The sequence below is a fragment of the Myotis brandtii genome, unplaced genomic scaffold (genome assembly GCF_000412655.1).
Source record: "Myotis brandtii unplaced genomic scaffold, ASM41265v1 scaffold215, whole genome shotgun sequence".
Lineage (NCBI taxonomy): Eukaryota > Metazoa > Chordata > Mammalia > Chiroptera > Vespertilionidae > Myotis > Myotis brandtii.
In genome coordinates this window covers 1,608,325-1,627,007 of record NW_005358043.1, presented here as the reverse complement: position 1 = coordinate 1,627,007, position 18,683 = coordinate 1,608,325, and the positions used below count along the sequence as shown (strand labels likewise).

Here is an 18,683-nt window from a genome sequence, read left to right as displayed (position 1 = left end):
TAATATGTATATTAGGTACATACAATATATAATTAATTATATAATTAATATAACTAATTTTGAGGCAGGAAGATAAAACCTCCTAGTAAGTCAAGAGAGTATCTGGGTAATTGGCTCCTAAGCCCACTGGTATGTCCCAGTTATTCTTTCCTTTGCTGAGAAAACTTCAACCTGTAAGTGAAGTAAATGAAGTAATTCTCCAACAGAGTTCTCCACGCTGCACACAGAAGGTCAGAACTCAAACAAACCCTCAGTAATCCCAGTAGGGAAGGCCTTGGGGACACAGTTCCTCCAAGAGCAGCAACCAGAGTCCTGGAGGACACACCTGCGATTTTACACTTGAACTCGAAGGAAGCAGTGGCCCAGTGCCTGGCTGAAGAAGGGCATTCTGGCTGCTTCACTCCTTACCAGCAATGGGGAGTTGATTCTGGTTCTCAACTCATTGCACTTCCATTTCCTACCCATCAGATGGGTATTTCTGAGGCCCATGAAATGAAATCACAATTGAAAGCACTGGGTAAGCTGCAAACTGCTAGATGAATATCGTGTGTGTGTGTGTGTGTGTGTGTGTGTGTGTGTGTGTCCAAATACATCCTTTGTAGAATAAGGAATGTTATAAATAAATAAATATATTGCAGAATGTATGTTACCAAGTTAAACAGGAGTTTAGAGAACTGTCATAAAAAGAAAGACACAGCCTAAGGAACTGAAAGTAATATTTGGGTGACAGAGGTGACTTGCTACTAGCAACAAGTCTGGAAACACCGAAGGGGATTCCTGTGTATAAAAGACAGTGTCCATCCAGGAAATGGATGATGTGCAGAAATGGAGGTAACTAATGAGAAGGCGCTGTTTGCACCATCTGTTGCAAGTGATAGAAAGAAGATATCATTTTACAAACTGTAACTATTTTAGGTACAAAAGGAAGTTGTCCTTGGCCTGGATAATACAGGAGTGTCCCAACAGAAGATCGAGTATCAGTGAGGGAAGAACATTTCTCTTTTATCTGTCCTGCAGCTTGACACACTTACAGTCATGCCTTGGAAGTTAAATGATTTATTTAACATTACTTTCCTCTGTGCCAGACAGGTCTTGAATCACCACTGGACACAATGCTAAGGCAGCCAGGGCCAGTACTGGAGGGCTCAGCGGAGTTCCCTGTGTCAAAATATTTGTGGAAATACGCTTATCTTAAATATAGCCATAAGCTAACCACTGACTGGACCATTTCTTCCCTGAGAATTAAATAATTTTGGCAACAGTCTGTCTCATGTCTGGGAGACATTCCATTTATGATCAAATGCAATATTAAAAGGTTCACTAGTACCTCACAAATGACCGTCTTCCCAGTTTTAACAGTGTAAGCAAGATGAATTTGACATTTTTTAACATCACGATCACTTCCCTTCATAATATGGTCTTAATGTTGATAAGTACATTTTAGATATTCCTTTAACATATGTAATTTTGCTAAAGGCAATCAAGAAATGAATAAGGAAGGGAAATAATTTCTCAAGACTCTTAGCCTTTCCAGAGCCTAAAAAAGTGTTTCTTGTTGAGGTCATGCTGAATTAACCAGCCTCTCCCTCCTTAATAGTAACTCAAAAGAACTGCGTTGCTTCCACGTTGCTAAAGTGCCGGTCAGTGAAAGGAAGTGGGTGGCTGAGGAGTAGGACCCTGAACTCGGCTGGGAGAGCAGGTTCACAGAGGCGGCAGCGTCCCTAGGATGGGCCTGCAGAGGAGGGTCAGGTGAAGTGAGGGCCAGCGTGGGGGGCGTTCGCGGTGGGTTGTGGTGACTTAGCCTGAGAGACCCCTTTGCTGGAGTGCGCACGCCCCTCGTTGAGCCGGGTCCGTGTGAGCCAGGATTTGCTTAGATCAGCTCTCCTGGCTCCTTGGGCAGCGCTCAGGATATGGAACTCCTCCTCCTCCGGGTGAGCTGCGTGCTTCTCACTAGAGAGCATTTAACTCATCCTGATTCACCGCAGGCTTGGGCGAGCTTTCAACCCCTGACAGTGAGTTACTGCTCTGCTAATGACGGAGCCAGGGTGTGCTCCGCAGGCCGTGCCCGGGAGCACTTTGCAAGTGAGAGCGTTCTGGACCTGAAAGGAAGGAGGCGGTGGGAGAGGTGAGCCAGACAGTCTCTCACCTTGCGCCCACGGACTCTGGTGGTAACGGGGCTGACAGAAGCCACCTGTCTCTAAAATAGCTGACACGGGCTAATGTGTGGAGCGTGGCGTGAGTCACTTAGCCGAACAACGACAGGGCGAGCTGAGTGCTTCTGTTTCGTGGGGAGGGGCCGTGACCCGGACTCCTCGCTTTTGTTCCCTCGCACAAGCAGCCCTGCACGTAGAAACAGCGGGTCAATGACTGCAAGAGCCTGACGGCTAGAATGTCTTGTGCGCTGTATGCCAAACGCAGGGTCTGTAGGGATGTGCCGGCGGTGGATTCATGGCTTAATCAGACAGACAGGGGAGAGCGGCCCCCGCCTCCCCCTTCCTGGAAAGCTCAGGTTGGACTGAGGAAACGAAACCTGCAAATGTACACCAGATGCGGCCGGGGCTGATAGCGCGCTTCCCATACTCCGCCGAGAAATAACAAGCGCCTGCTGATTAGATTAAAAATCAAAACAAGGGTTTTCACATTCCTCCTTCTCTTTTCCGACCTCTTAGGTGGCATCGGTTACAACCACTCCATCCAAATATTGTTTCTAATGAGACATCTTAGGAGGGTGGCCGTGTCATGTGCTCCGTCCTCTCCCCCCTTTAATAACCACAGAGCGTCTCGGTGGCAGTAAACAGGGTTTTGAGAAAGCCTGCGGTGCTGATGAAAATGAACTTGAGAGATGTCATGGAATTCTTTCGGTCAGCGAGGACAACCTCTAAACGCCGGGAAATGTTTGAAAAATGCGCAGGCTGCCCAGAGTGTGGTCATGGGGGGTGGCCTGAGGCCACGGCCTTCGCAGGGACTCTGCTGGGTTCCCACTCGGGGAGCTTTCCCTCGCACCAGCCCCCAGGGCTCAGCCAGCTGGCAGACTAGCAGAGCCTACCTGTGAGCTAAGGAAGTACATGCCTTCCTTCTCCCTCAGCGTTTCCTAGCAATGTGTTCATGCCTGTGCGCCCTGCGCGCCGCACAAGTCCCTTCTTGCTGGGAGCGCACGTCCCTGCGCCTGTTCACCTGGAGGGAATAGCTAGACGGCGGAGGCCTCGAGGACTACCCCGGCCTCCATCCCGCTAAGGAAACCTTATCTGGTTTCCTCTCTTGAATCCCCTCGTTGCTCAAGCGTTGGCTGGCCCCGTCTATCTTTTCCTCTCCTCTCAGGTATGTTCCCCGCCTGGCACTGCACAGGACTGATTAATGGCTGTTACCCAAAGTTCAGCCTGGTGAGCGAGGCTGGTTAATGAATACACAGACAGCCTCCTCCCTCATGTTTTCCCTCCGGTGTTATAAACCAGGGGAATTGGCTCACGTTTCCTTCCGTTGCCAATCCAGAGACTTCAAAAGTCTTGGCAGCAGCGCAGGTGTGGGGTGCGGGTCCACCCAGGTTTCCTAGCAGCTCCCGCCCTCCACGGAGCGCTGACCTGAGAGCTGGTCCCCTGGGTAATCAGCCCGTGGGTTCTCGGATGGTTTCCGTTGGTGCTGGCTGCCTGTTTGCTGGTCTGAATTATCGTGTTTGCTTTAGTAAATCTATTTTGTAATGTTTCCCCCATTGTTAACCCATTTACCTGGGCCTCCCGGAGTTCATTGGTTGGTGTGTGTTTTCCGTGTAAGCAGTTGTTAAAGGACTGACTCACCCAGCCGGAGCCGGTGGTTGGATGTGGGCTGAGGTTATTTAGTGACTGATTTCCAAGGGGAGGAGACACTGGCTTATCCTGGGGAGGAGGACTTTTCATCCATGCCCGGGGCAGCTTCTTTCAGAAGACTGAGCAGACGAGATGGTCTTTACTGGTTGGGAACACAAGCTGGGGGACGTTTCAGGATCTGTGTCCTTTGGGATTTCTTCTCTGAAGAGAAAACTCTAACATATCCAAGTGTGGAACTGAGGATTTAGATGAAGGCAGCAAACAAAGGAATCGTGTAATTGGGAGCTGAGCCAATGCGATTTCTCACGGCGTTAGTTATACAGGTGATTGGCTTAAGAAAAAGTAAGTGGCTTTAATTCTTTGTCGGTGAAAGTCTCCTAAGAATCCTCTTCAGTTTTGCCCGGTTACTTCATTGTGTAGTCTGACTGAGTGGGATGTTTACAAATTCTAGACTTGAAATGGTGGAGCTTGAAGTAAAATAAACTGTACATAATATTCCCTTTCTGCAAACAATATATGTATTTTAAATACTCCACAAAGACATGATTACATGAGACAGTTCCCAAAATGATTGGAAATAAACATTTTTTAGACTACATTATTTTTCCCCCAGAAATAATTGTAAGATGTTGCCCCCTCTTATCTTACATTCAAAAAATTTCTCAATGAGTAATATTTGAGTTAACTTACAGTATTGGGGGGAAATACAATTTAGATATATGTTAGGGTTTCTAACTCAAACTTTAAGCAATTCATTTGATACTGCCCCAGATTTTTTCCTGGTCTTTAGGAAGTTCAGGCCAAACAGCATATTGAGCAGGGAACTGTGGTCAGGGACAGCAGCCTGAGCCGGGCCCAGTGCTGGGATCTGGAGGAAACTATGCTGTTTACAAGAACTGGAAGGACTCAACCCGAGACAGCAGTGGTTTGGGCAGTAATGGAGAGAGGGAGCGGCGATGCCCAGCACAGGAGATGAGTGATGGAGAACCACCTTGTTCATCCATTGCCAGTATGCAAGAAACGACCGTTTTCTTTGTCTGAGCTGAGGCGCAGGCAAAGGAATATCTGTGTTGTATTCTGGTAAGGTGTTAAGAGAACCTTTACTTTTGTGTGTAGGTCATCCCTTTCCTGATGAAAAATGAAATTCTTTAAAGCTCACATAAGACGTTACTGTTGAAATCTTGTGGGGCAAAAATGTCAGTGATATAACATATCCAGATACGTTTAACTTACTAAGCGGAGTGAGGTGACAGAGTAGTTTAGTGGCATCAGAGAGATTGGTGGGAAATAAGGGATTCAGGTATATTAAGGTGCATAGTAGCTCTGTGTGTGTGTTTTGCTTATTTATTTTACCTTAAAGTTTAATATAATTTTCTCCTGAAAGGACTGACTTTGAGTACTAGTGCAGGAAAATCCCAGTATGTATTAATGCCATTTCTTTATTCATTTGCCAGTAAAACAGAAAACAAAACGAAACTGGGTATGTTACTGATTCTGGAAGAGATCTCCATGAGATCAACATAAAAGGCTTGGACTATTTAAACTATGAATTATAGACTCTTAGATATCATCCTAGTTCACTCAGACTATCAGTATCTTCTGGAGTCTATAAAGTCCACTTTTTATCAGAATAGCCAGTAGTCTCCATGGACGATCACCCTGAAGACTTGAAAAAGATTCTCTCTTCTCATCTCCCCATCCATACCTTCTGCCTCATCCTGAGTGAGTTGCCTTTGGTCGATCCATATCCTTTAGTGTATGAACCCAAGTTATCCAGTTATAAGGGTTCATTCTGGTTGTAAGTTTAAAACATTCCCCACAACATAATGGGAACATCATGTCATTCTCTCCTTGGGCTCTATGTAGAGCCAAGGATGAAATTATCAGGGTTCTTTTTTAGAACTCCGTCTTGGAAAGTCAGTCATAGCTTGGCAAACCAACGCAAGAATTCTGCCAAAGGCTTTCAACCTCTAAGTCATGGAGACATTCAACTTTCGATGACCTCTTCTGTCATAGCTGAATGCTGTATTCACCTGCACTAAGCATAACTCAGGTGGACTGTGATTCTCCCAGGAGCCCGGTTGGATGATGGCGAGGTTATTTTGAAGTGGACATGGCAGGAGTGATACACAGCATTACCATTGGGCACGTGATACTGATTGCTTGTGGCCAGGGTCCATCCTCCTTGGGTGAAGTCCCATTCTTGGTTGCGTGGTACCCATGCAGTTCTTGCTACTGGATGTTAAATATTTTGACCAATCACCTGCACTCCCAATACGAATGCACTGCGTATTAGAATTGTTGTTAACTATTACATTTCTTTCTGAATTCATCTACAAGTGGCATCAAGAACATCTAATGATATTGTTGCATGTTTTATTTTAAAAGTTAGTTGTATGATGTACCTCAGAACCACTTCTTTTCACCTTACCCAACATGTTTTTAAAATACCTATATAGAAAAAAATAAATAAAATACCTATGCAGGCACCCTGTTGTTTTAAGAGAAATTTACTCAACTTGTCATGAAGTAGTTAATTTCACATTTTTCTTTCATTAATATTCTTTATCCTTCTAGACAGTTCTGTACTCCTCAGAATCTTGATGTCTCTTTTTACTCTATTGCTAGAAAAAGGGGGGAAGTGTTTGATGGGTATTAATTGGGGCCAGGCTCCCCCAAATCAAGATGTAATATGAAGCCAGGTAAGAGGGAAAGAACAGGGAGCAGTGACTAACGTAGTTATGATTTCTGTTTATCTTGAGTGGGGTCTAGACATCTGAAACCCCCTTTAATTTTTGGAATTAAGAATAAGGATAATAGTGCCTACCATTTGTTGCACCTGATTCCTCTTGAGCACTGTTACGCTTTCCACACAGTGGCATGTCTGAATCCAGGTGATAAATTGATCTTTGCGTTCATTTGGGTTGATTATTGCGTTTCGTGGTCTGATTGCGTGAGGAATTTGGCCAGACACGCCCTGCTGGCTGAGCCAGTCCTTCTTGTATTTGATGACCTGTGAAGGTCTGCTTTGCTCACCACTAACCCAAACCTTTCTTTCTTCTTTTTTATTTTCCAATTTGTTTAAAGACTTTATTTCAACAGCTGTTACAGCTTATTAGTCATCAAAATGATCAGTGGATGTGTTATAGTTTCTAGGCCGTAAAGCAGCTTCAATTGCTGAGTTACTGCCACCAGACTCCCCGGAAGGCTTTAGGCTTTCAGTTGGTAGTTAGTTTCTTTTCACTGAGCCGTAACTTGTGAAAGGTAGAATGGGAGAGGTATTTATAGAGGATCCGTGTTGCTCTGTTGCAAAACTTCTGTCAGGTGGCTAGTCTAGCCATTCTGGAATGAGAATTGGGAATGCTCTTGAGCAACTGAGTCAAGTGAGTGATCAGAGAGAAAACCAGCTGGGCCTTGTGGAGCTGACATTTCTGAATCCCAACCTTGAGCGTCAGCCTGGAAAATGGGGTGAGGACAGCTTGAGGATATCCCAAGTTCAGTGTAGGCGGGGAACCAACTGGCCTATTTTGGTGGGACTGTGTGTGTGTGTTGAGAGGTGGAGGGCGTGGAATAAAGTTGTAATTGCCACTGAGGAACCTGCATACTCTGGGCCCCCAGAAACAGTTCCCCGCCCCAAGAGGGCTGAGAAGTGAAGCCAATGGTGCTCAGATAAGGTAGCCTGAAAGGCTTCTTGTGGTTGCTACATATTTTCACCTCGCTTGCATTTTGTATTGGTCATTCCCATTATTAAATCTTTCATAATATGTGAGACTCCTGGGACAGGGGTTCTGCACTGCTGGATCTTCCCAAAGACAAAATAAGGAAGGTGGGGAGTCCTGCCGTTCTACCCCTGCATTCTCCTCTCAGAGCCATACTCAAGAGTGCTCTCTTAAGGGTAGGAACTGGGGGCTTCTGAGAGCTGTATGCTAGAATAATGCCTGGTTCCAAGCAAGTGCTTGATAAATACCATTTCCTAAATGAGTGAATGTGTAAGATAAGGCATCGGTATATATTCAAGGTACTGGGCTCTGCTTTATTTTCAACCTTCTGTTGCCTCTGCTTTTTCTTCTCTCTTTCCCCATCACCCACACTATGGGTCTTCCAGCTGCTCATCTTACTTCTCATCTATTTGAGCCCACCTCCTCTCTCCTCATCCCCCTGCCTCACCCACCCCCAGTCATGTATGTCCTCCTTGTCTGTCACATCCCCAGGAGCCTGGGTAGGAATGTGGGCTCCTGTGACAACACAAATAGAACTTAAAGAGTGGACTTGGGAGGTGCCAAGGCCGTTTGTCCCTTCCCTTAGGTCCATTTGGAAAATCTCCTGGGTTTTGACGAAAACAGAAAGTATCAAATCTTCATATCCTGAATTAATTTGTATTTCTTATTCTGCTCCTTGCTAAACACAGCAGTGTAATTGCAAATTAGTTTTCCCTTTCCCCATTAAGTTGATTCCTTTTCCTATTGAAATATATTTGGCATATAACATTATATTAGTTTCAGGTGGACATATATGAATATTGAGAAAGGATCACCACAGTAAGTCTAATTAACATCCATCGGCTCATTAGAGTTACAATTTTTCTTTCTTGTGATGAGAACTTTTAAAATCACTCTCTTAGCAACTTGCAAATATACAGTACAGTATTATTAACTATAGCTACCGTGCTGTACATTATACGTCCATGACTTATTTATTGTATTTGTTATTATAACTACAAGTTTATATCGTTTATATCTTTAGACCGCTTTTACCCACCCCTCACCTCTTGCCTCTGGCAACCACCAGTCTGCCAAGAATCTGTGATTCTTGAGTCGTTGATTCTTTAATCATCGTTTCTTCTAAAGGAGAGCTAATGGGAGACCCTGTGGGCGTCCCTGCTCTCTGATGGTAACGACACAGTCCAGAAGTCCCTGCTGCCTGAGCAGGAAGTACCGGGCTTACAGTGGCCAACTCCTGTTGGCTTCTTTTCATCACATGGCAGCCCCAGAGGATGCACTGTTAGGATTCCTTCTCCCATGTGCCTGGGATTCCCTTCCATCTTCTCTCCCTCCTCCAGTTGCACCCTTATCCCCTGGATCATTATTTCCTCCCAACCTCCTAGGCTCAAGTAAGTAAGGAGGTGGTGAGTGAGCGTGAAACTTCCCTTCAGGTTTTCCCTAGCCGCGTCCTTTCCTCTCTGGTCCCGTCCCTCGACTGCACCAGATGGGAAAGATACTTACTGTTTTCCAGGGCTGATACTAGAAAATGTGCCCGGAGCAAGTTTTAGAAAACACAATTTTAGCACTTTTGATACATTGGACCACATTTATTAAGTGTCTCTAAGAAGCTATGACCTCAAATTTTAAACCACTGCACAATTTTCCCTCCAAACCCGACAGCATTGAGTTCTACATCAGGTGTATTTGGTTCCTGTGGCTGCTGTAACAAAATACCACATTTAGTGGCTTAAATCACCACAAATGTATTATTGCACAGCTGTGGCAGCCAGAAGTCCAGGTGGGTTTCACAGGCCAATAGCAAGGTGTTGCCCGTGCCACTCTCCCTCTGCGGGCTCCTGGGGAGAATCCATGCCCTTGCCTTTTCCAGCTTCTAGACGCCTCCTGCATTCTTTAGCGCCTCCTCTACCTTCAAAGCCAGTGGTACCATCTTCCAGTGTCTCTGACGCTGCTTCTGCACCACATCTCCTGCCCCCCTCTGACCCTTCTGCTTCCTAGTGGCTTAAATCACCACAAATGTATTATTGCACAGCTATGGCGACCAGAAGTTCAGGTGGGTTTCACAGGCCAATAGCAAGGTGTTGGCCATGCCACTCTCCCTCTGGGGGCTCCTGGGGAGAATCCATGCCCTTGCCTTTTCCAGCTTCTAGATGCCGCCTGCATTCTTTAGCCCCTCCTCTACCTTTAAAGCCATTGGTACCATCTTCCAGTGTCTCTGACGCTGCTCCTGCCCCCCTCTGACCCTTCTGCTTCCCTGTCACATATAAGGACCCTTGTCGTTGCCGTCAGCCCACCCGATGATCCAGGACAGTCTCCCCATCTCAACATTCTTAAAGGGGGACGTCTGCAAAGTGTCTGTGCCATGTAAGGGGACATAGTTACAGGGCCCAGGGATTAGGGGTGGGCATCTGACAAGGGCCCTCATGCAGCCTCCCACATCAGGGAAGCCACCCTGTCCCCTGGGGCTTCTCTAAAAAAATGTGAATATCAAAGTACATGTTCTAACTTCTTGTTTTATTTTCAGATGCAGAGAGAACTTGTTTATGCAAGAGGAGATGGCCCTGCGGCCTCTCGACCTGGGTCCACGGCGCACCCAGCCCACGCCATTCCAAATTCTCCGCCCTCCACGCCCGTGCCCCACTCCATGCCTCCCTCCCCGTCCAGATTTTTTTTTTTTTTAGAGAGAGAGGAAGCGGGGGAGAGAGAAACATCAATATGGGAGAGAAACATCCACCAGCTGCTTCCCGTAATAACCCTGACCAGTTCAAACCCACAACCTTTTAAGTATTTCTGCGTATTGTGACTTTCAGATATTTAACACTATTACAGATTTATTTTTCTCTGATAGGAAAGTTCCCTGTTGCAGTTGGATCTGTTTTCTACCTACATCTATTTTGTGCCTTGTTCTCAGCGAATCCTCCTCAATATAAGTCTCAAATAATTAATGGCCATTATTAAGAACCCCCTTCAGTTATTGACATGCACACTTGGTTTTACATACGTGAGCTTATTTAGTTTTCACACCAACCTTATTATAGTTATTTCCATTTTATAGATGGGGAGACTGAGGCTCAGGGAGGGCTACTTAGTGGCAGTGTATCCTAATTGCTGGGATACACGGCATCCTTCCTTGAGATCACCGAGTCAGGTTGTCCAAGCACTTAGGGTCCAGTACTGGATTTCTTTCGAGGACATCCTGTCTTCCTGTTAACTTTTTTTCCTCTGTAAAATCGGATTAGTAGTATCTACCTTATAAGATTACTGGGGAAATTAAATGAGATAAACAATACAGAATGTCAGGCATGCACTGGGCACTCAGATCGTAGCAGTAATTACTGTTCCCGATAACTGTAAAATATACTAGCCATTATTGTTAACACTGTATCAGTGATATAGCTCTTACTGCATGCCGGGCATTGCCCTGAGCATTTGCATCTATATATATAAAAGCCAAGCGACCAGAACGATGGAACAACCAGAATGCGCACTGTGGTGGCCAACTGGCCGATCAGGCTCCCCCAACCTCCCTTGGCCCCTCCCCTGGCTGGCCCCGCCCCCAATTGGTCTCCCACTTTGATCGGGGGCAGGGCCGGCCGGCCAACCACCTGTGGCCCCTCCCCCTGGCCGGCCTGGCCCCGATCAGCCCCCATTGGGGCAGGTGGCCATACCCCACCTGTGCCCAAATTCGTGCACCGGGCCTCTAGTAGTAACATAAAATTCCACCAATCACTCTGTGGGAGTAGTAGGTTTTAGACCCCATTTTCAGATGAGGAAATGGAGGCCCAGAGAGGTTCATAGAGTTTAGCGTCCACCATGACATGAGGATCTGCCACTTAGATCTTAAGGGCATTTTATCTTTTTCATGATAGAATCTGATGAACTAGATCAGTGGTTCTCAACCTTCCTAATGCTGCGACCCTTTAATACAGTTCCTCATTTTGTGGTGACCCCCAACCATAAAATTATTTTCGTTGCTACTTCATAACTGTAATTTTGCTACTGTTATGAATCGTAATGTAAATATCTGATATGCAGGATGTATTTTCATTGTTACAAATTGAACATAATTAAGGCATAGTGATTAATCACAAAAACAATATGTAATTATAAATGTGTTTTCCGATGGTCTTAGGCGACCCCTGTGAAAGGGTCGTTCGACCCCCAAAGGGGTTGCGACCCACAGGTTGAGAACCGCTGTGATAGAGGGAATTTCTCTAGCCTGAATTGGTTAAAGGAAATCACCGTAATAATTATAATCATAAAATATCTAGTCAAAAAATGCATCCCAAACTAGTTGTCATATAAATCCAGAAGATGTATGAAAAATAAGATCTACATATTTAATCATTCAGTACCTTATAAGAACCAGTGTTACCTGTTCCTCACTAAAAATGGTAATATCACTTACTACTATTACATAACCTTATAAAAAGAAGGCCAAAATTGTGAATGTAATATGAATTGTCTATCTTACTTTTTCACACACAAATCAGAAAGCCCTGTCCTCATTAGCAGAATTTTATCATGAAAGGGCTGTCTCTCCTTACCTGTTCAGTCACAGCAGAAAGATTCCTGGAGGATGGAAAGGGAATGAACATGGTCGTTTGGGAATCATTAATGCTCTAACAAAGTCTATGCTTTCACACGAGTAAAAAAATATACTAGCAGTGGTGACTGGCTTGATTAGGTAGGACTAAGAAAAATTAAGGATTAGAAAATGATTTGTATTCTCTCCTTTCCAAAGGCCGTAGGAAGTGAAATTCTAACACTCGAAGAAAGGAACACAGACAGCTGAGGGGTATGGGGATACTGAGGCTTATTGGAATAGACCAATGTCACAACTAGAGGGAAATCTACCAAGATGTGCCTTGTTGCTCAGAAGCTTGTGCCCTGTGCTTTGAAGAAAGGGTGACACGTCCTCTGGGGTGGGCTGTAAGGGGCTGGTGGGAAAAACTAGTCACTTAGGGGAAGGACTTAGAATCGTAAGAATTTAGTAAGGAAACAGTAAAAACCATTCATCTCCAGGATACTATGTGAGGGCTAGAATCCATCCTCCCCACCATCCCTGCCCGGGCACCACCACCCCCACCCCCATGCTGACTCATCTTGTGGGTCGAAGAGAATTGAGGGCTTGATTCCACCGTGGATCATATTAAGCTATTTCCACCCTGCTGGGCTGTAGGCACGTTTTGGTCAATGACAGTGTATGACTTCTTTCCCAGCATGCACTTACCACATGTTTATAACTTAATGAGCATCACTGAACCCAGGTTTTTCTTTTTAATTTTTATATTTTTATTATTTCAGAGAGGAAGAGAGAGGGAGAGAGAGATAGAAACATCAATGATGAAAGAGAATCATTGATCAGCTGCCTCCTACACACCCACAATGGGGATTGAGTCCGCACAACCTGGGCATGTGCCCTGACTGGGAATTGAACCACGACCTCCTGGTTCATAGGTCAACGCTCAACCCCTGAGACACGCCCGCCAGGCTGAGCCCAGTTTTTTACAGCACCTAGTTATGGGAGGGAACAAAAGAACTCTCTGCTCTGTGGAGTCTTCTCTATATTGGGTCAAAGTCATGAAGAATTTTAGCCTTCAGCAGTATCAGAATTCTTTTAGGGCCTCTGCTTCCTCTTTAGGTTTCTATTTTACCAAAGCTCGGAAAAAGTAGATGGATTTATGTTTTATATGTTAGAAACCCTTTTTAGAAAATCTAAATGATCTTATTTCTAGAATAACAAGTATTAGAAAAATTGACTAAAAAAGAATAATGTTCACCTAAAATATACTGTCATTATCGCTACCATATTCTGACATATGATTATAATTATGAACATAATTTTACTTTTTTTTTTATTCCCTGAAATGTGAAATAACAGAGGAAGAATTTTATCTCACATCTGGCCGAGGTGATTCCTCACCTGTTAACCAGATTATCTTCAGAGGGTGGAATTGGAGTCCTTGTACATACATGAGCAGGCTAGATTCCCTTTTCCTGTAGGCCAACACACACCTGCGCACATGCGCACACACACATGCACACAAACATACACACACACGCACATACGTCAGCATTTAGAGTCCGCATTACTGAAACACCTAAGCATCCTTAACCCAGGCACATGACATAAGTGTGTATAGAACGATTCTCTAGTAAAAAGTCTTGAGTCTGGAAATTTTGCTATCAGCACTCCCACCTATCATCCTATAGTTACCCAGATAGTCATACTTCCTCCTCTTCAACTGTAGTTCTGAACTCTTCTAGAGAGCTTAGTGACTGAGCTGCAATGTAGTACTGCTGGGCACTACATTTATTTTATAAACTACTATTTTAAGAAGAAGAGTGCTGGTGGTAACAAGCTTTTACTGAAAGCCTTTTATGGGCCAAACACTGTGTTAAGTAGTTTCTACACATCTTGGGATATAATCATCATGACTCAGTGAAGTACCGGTATGTACTATCATCATTTCAATTTTACAAATGCGGGAACTGAGCTCAGAGAAGTTAAGTAACTTGCCCAAGGTCACAAAGCCTCGAAGTGGCATGTAATGTTCAGGTCCATTAAAGAATCCATACTTTTTATCAATGTGCAATATTCTGCCTGGTGCATAAGAACTCCGAGTCCTACCTTCACTGAGAAAATAAGTGAATTCTGAGCATTTTAACCAGAATTTTCCAAAAATGTTTTCAGGACTAGATGCTAAGTGATGCTCCTGAAGGATATTTACAATCGTAATCATGGTAGAATTTGCATAATTAGCTGCTAAATATATACATGCCATTTAAAATATATCTGCCCTAGCTAATACATTAGCACAATTATGAAGAAATAAGGAAAGAATATAGAGAACCTTCTTGGTAGATTTTATGTTTAAAGCAATGAATGTGAGTACTATGTCAATGAAATTTTTTAAAAACAAGAACATAAAACACTTACTGAAGCACAAAATTATAGTCCATTGTTTCACCTATACCGTGATGTTATTTCAGATATATTTAATCTGTGGAAGTATTTTTAAAAGAGTCTTCAATGCCTAAATGTCTAACTTCATGAGTATAGGGTCCTATAAAGTGCCAAACCAATTTCTGTTGCAGTTAAATGATGTTAAAAAGCAAATAAACCTGAGAGTGCTCTTTTTATAAAGCTCTGAAGTGAACTTTTACTTCTAAGACGGGAAGCTAGAGAAACACAGGAGGGAGACCAAGAAGTCTGTGGCGATGCTTTCTTTGGGGCACAGCTGGATCCAGATGCTGTTCAGAAGAGCACTCCATGGAAGGGCCCACATAACTGCAGGATGTTTGCAATCACAGAGGAAAAATCCTTTATTTCCCATCTGTGCTCAGGAAACTTCCAATGGTAGTTTTTTGTATATTTTTCTTTGGAAGGCACATTATTTTATAACAGCCGTATTGACTTGAAAATGAGTTTAAAGTAATTTCATCTTGATTCTTATATTTAGTCATGTGCCTTGATTTAATAAATTTGGCATCTCTTGTTTTTATAAATATGCTTCCACAAAACACTGAAAAATGACAAATTATACATAGAAGATCTGGGGGGAAATCATGTATATAGGAGAATATATATGTTGGTAGGGCTCTCCTCCCAAGATGGCTATGGGTTTTGGGGTAGATGAGCAGATTACAACTGCTTTGACCTTCAGGAGAGCAATTCTCATATCTGAGCTTCTAGAAAGAAAAGAAAATGATCTTGAGTGATGAAGTGGCTTTACTCAGATGACTTCCCTTCAGCTGGAACTCCAAGAAGCGAGTGGGTCCCTGTGCCTGTTAGGGAGTGCCTGTGCCTGTTAGGGAGTGCCGAGGGAATGATGTGTGACATGACTTAGTGCACAGGCTCTCTCTTCCCTCGGTTTTAAAATTACTTCATTAAATAGCATCATTATTTCTATTCATGGCACATAAAACAGCCCTTAAGAATTATAAAATTCTAGGGCATTTATGTTTTGCTATCTTCTATTTATAGTTTGTATCATTTAATGTGCAATATCTTTATTGAAAAAACACTCAAAATTCAAGGGTGCTCATTTCAAAGTGACTAATAGCTCTCCTTCCAAATGTATAACAGATTCCTCCTAATGTAATATTTTTCAACAAAACATGGTAAACCTGAACTAAGATCATATCTTACTATTCTGCACGTACAGTAGCTAAATTCAACAAACTAGTCAAGAATCCACAGAGGAGACATTCTTGCCCTGTCTGGACATGTATATCTGGGGAAAGAGAAGCCACGTGGGATCCCGCTATGATTTCTGAAACATCACAGATTTAAAGAAACAGAATCTCTTGTCTCGAGCCAAGTAGAAAGAAGGGAAAAGAAAAATTCTGTGTACAGGAGGAAGCCTGCATGCTAACTGGTAGCTTGTGTCTGTTCTTAATCATTTTACATCATTTTCTCATTTTATGAGGATTATATTACTGTGTTGGTAGCTTTGAGGGGTGGGATGCATCCTTGGTTTAGCAGTTGATTGAGTGAGAGTTTAAATTTAGGTTTATGTCATGTAAACATGTTCACAGTGCCTGACAGACATTTGAAGATTTTTTTAAACTGATTAGTCCTGCTACAGAGGTGAATCTGAATGATCAAAATAGAATGATTGATTTTTTTCCTTGTCCTGTGTGTATCGTCAGAAGTGAGCCACATCAGAGGTATCCTAAGTAACTGGACTTGGCATCTTTCTAAAGCAAGGTTTTCTTAAGTTGCTCAGTATTGATACTTTGGGCCTGATAATTGGGCGAGGGGGAGGAGGGTTCTCTTGTGTGTTGTAGGGTGTTTAGCAGCATCTCCAGTCTCTACCCCAGTAGATGCCAGTAGCAGACTACCCCCCAACCAACCCTGCCTGTCATGACAATCAAAAATGTCTCCAGACATAGTCAGATGCCCCGGGGAGGTAAAATGCCCCTGGTTGAGAAGCACTGCTGTAAAGGAAATTTGGGCTTTTTCCACTTAATGCAGTGGGCATATGAAGTAATGCCTCACACTTAAGGAATGTAAATCATGACATTCCTAAAACACAGATCTTGACAACCTTTACAATCCTATTCTTTCCTCTTGGTAAAACAGCTTCTTTATTGTTATAACTTGCTGTCATTGCTTTCAGTTCAGTCAATCTGCAATCCACCGCTTATTGAGAGGCAGTAAGAAGCAGTGTTTATTTATGAACGTGGACTCCAAAGCCAGGTTGCCTGGGTTCAGATCTGAGTTCTAACATTTGCTGGCAGTTGGGACCTTTGACACATTACTGACTCTTGCTCTGCCTTCCTTTGCTCATCTGTAAAATCCTCTATAATAAAACCCTAATGTGCAAATCGACCAAACAGCAGAACGACTGGTCGCTATGATGCACACTGATCATCAGGGGGCAGACATTTAATGCAGCAGCTGCCTCCTGGTGGTCAGTGCGCTCCCACAGCGAGAGTGCCGCTCAGCCAGAAGCCAGGCTCACAGCTGGCGAGTGCAGCGGCGGTGGCAGGAGCCTCTTCCGCCTCCATGGCAGCGCTAAGGAGCAGCGAGCCAAGCAGTAAGGAGCAGCGGACAGTAAGGAGAGAGGGGTCCCGGACTTCGAGAGGGTGCAGGCTGGGCTGAGGGACACCCTCCCGCCCCCACCCTCCAGTGCACAAATTTTGTGCACCAGACCTCTGGTAAGGATAATAACAGGACTTCACAGGATGGAAGAAGACATTACAGTTAAGTGCTTTGCTCCATGCCTGCCCTACCATAAGTGCTCAAAGAGTGCCTGCTTTGAGGCAAGCATCCTACTAAGTATTAGCAAACAGAGAGCTTAAACCACAGAGCTGGCTAGGACAAAGGACTATTTCTGAATATAATACCAAGAAGAACATAGAGCCGGTGAGCAGATTATAGGAAACAACAAAACTCAGTGTGAAGAAAATGGAATCAACTGGGCTTCAGGATCCAGATGAGAATGTTTAGAATATCAAAGCCATTTTAAAGTCCATTTCAAGAGAGTAGTCAGGGTTGCACATCTTGGGTCCAGGAGCAAAAAGACAAGCCAGGATTAGGGCATCCTTTCACAAGGGCACCCGGGCTCTGAGACCGAGGGTGAAGACACCTAGCCAGGTGCAGTTGAGATTGTTAGGTTATCTGTTTTGATGCCTCACAGTGCCTGAATGATTCAACTCTTATCTCAATTGCTTTTCCATGCAGCTCTCATTATGGATCAATAAATGTTTATTGAGCTTCTCTTCTGTGCTTAGCTGTGGGCTGGATGCTTTGGAGGACACAAAGAAATTTCTATGCAGTCCCCATGCACAAGTAAGATAAACTGTGAAGACAGTCATAAAACATCAAAATTGTACCCTAGCCGGTTTTTCTTAGTGATTACAGCGTCGGCCCTCAGACTGAGGAGTCCTGGGTCTGATTCCCGTCAAGGACACATACCTCAGTTGCAGGCTCGCTCCCTGGCCCCAGTCTGGGCACATGTGAGAGGCAGCCAATCAATGCTTCTCTCTCCCCCCCCCCCCCCCGTTTCCACTCTCTCTGAAAAACAATGGAAAAAATATCCTTGGGTGAGGATTAACTAAAAATAAAAACAAAAAACCATCAAAATTGTAATATAAATATATAAGCTATGCCACAGTTAAGTACAGGAAACTGCTGAACTTTGAGTGCCTACTAAGTAACTGTTTTGCAGGAACAACCACATAAATGGGGTTTCATTCATGGGTGCTGCTCAGGGGTTCTTTTCTTGTCACTTTGACAGTGACCCTGTCTCCCAGTGAAGTGCAGAGAAGGGAGGAGGCCATGTCAAGTCAATCCCAGGGAAATGGCTCTCCCAGAGTCTGCAGCTTCGTTCGGGAGCAGTTCTGTTCCCAGCGTCGGGAAGTCCAGCTGGAAAGTCAGGCCACGTTTTCTTTGAAAACAATGAAGAACAATGATAAAACTAATAATACCCTGGAGGTTATAGAGGCTTCCGTGGTCCAGCTGGAAATTCAACCACCATTTATTCCAAGTTCTAAACAATGGAAGTACAAGTAAACTTTTAATTACAAGACTAATTTGGGGACTGCTTGTACATAATTAATTCCAAAGAAGTGATACAGACAACAATGGCTGTGAATTCAGACAAGGAGCACTTTCCTCAACTCATGCTGGTCTGGAAGCCTTCATGACAAT

General features: G+C 44.0%; 1 protein-coding gene and 1 long non-coding RNA gene across 2 annotated transcripts in view; one reads left to right on the top strand and one right to left on the bottom strand.

Annotated features, from left to right (window-relative positions):
* Positions 1-18,683, top strand: part of KIAA1217 (KIAA1217 ortholog) — a 309,140-nt gene that overhangs the window by 231,249 nt on the left and 59,208 nt on the right. The window contains exon 6 of the mRNA XM_014539382.1: positions 10,044-10,186. Within this exon, the coding sequence (XP_014394868.1) occupies positions 10,044-10,186 (143 nt within the window). The remainder of the gene's footprint in view (positions 1-10,043; positions 10,187-18,683) is intronic.
* LOC106726033 lies at positions 682-3,700 on the bottom strand. The gene is made up of 2 exons (XR_001362047.1): positions 3,579-3,700; positions 682-2,340 (listed from the first exon to the last, which is right to left on the bottom strand). It is a non-coding gene; the product is annotated as an uncharacterized LOC106726033 (long non-coding RNA).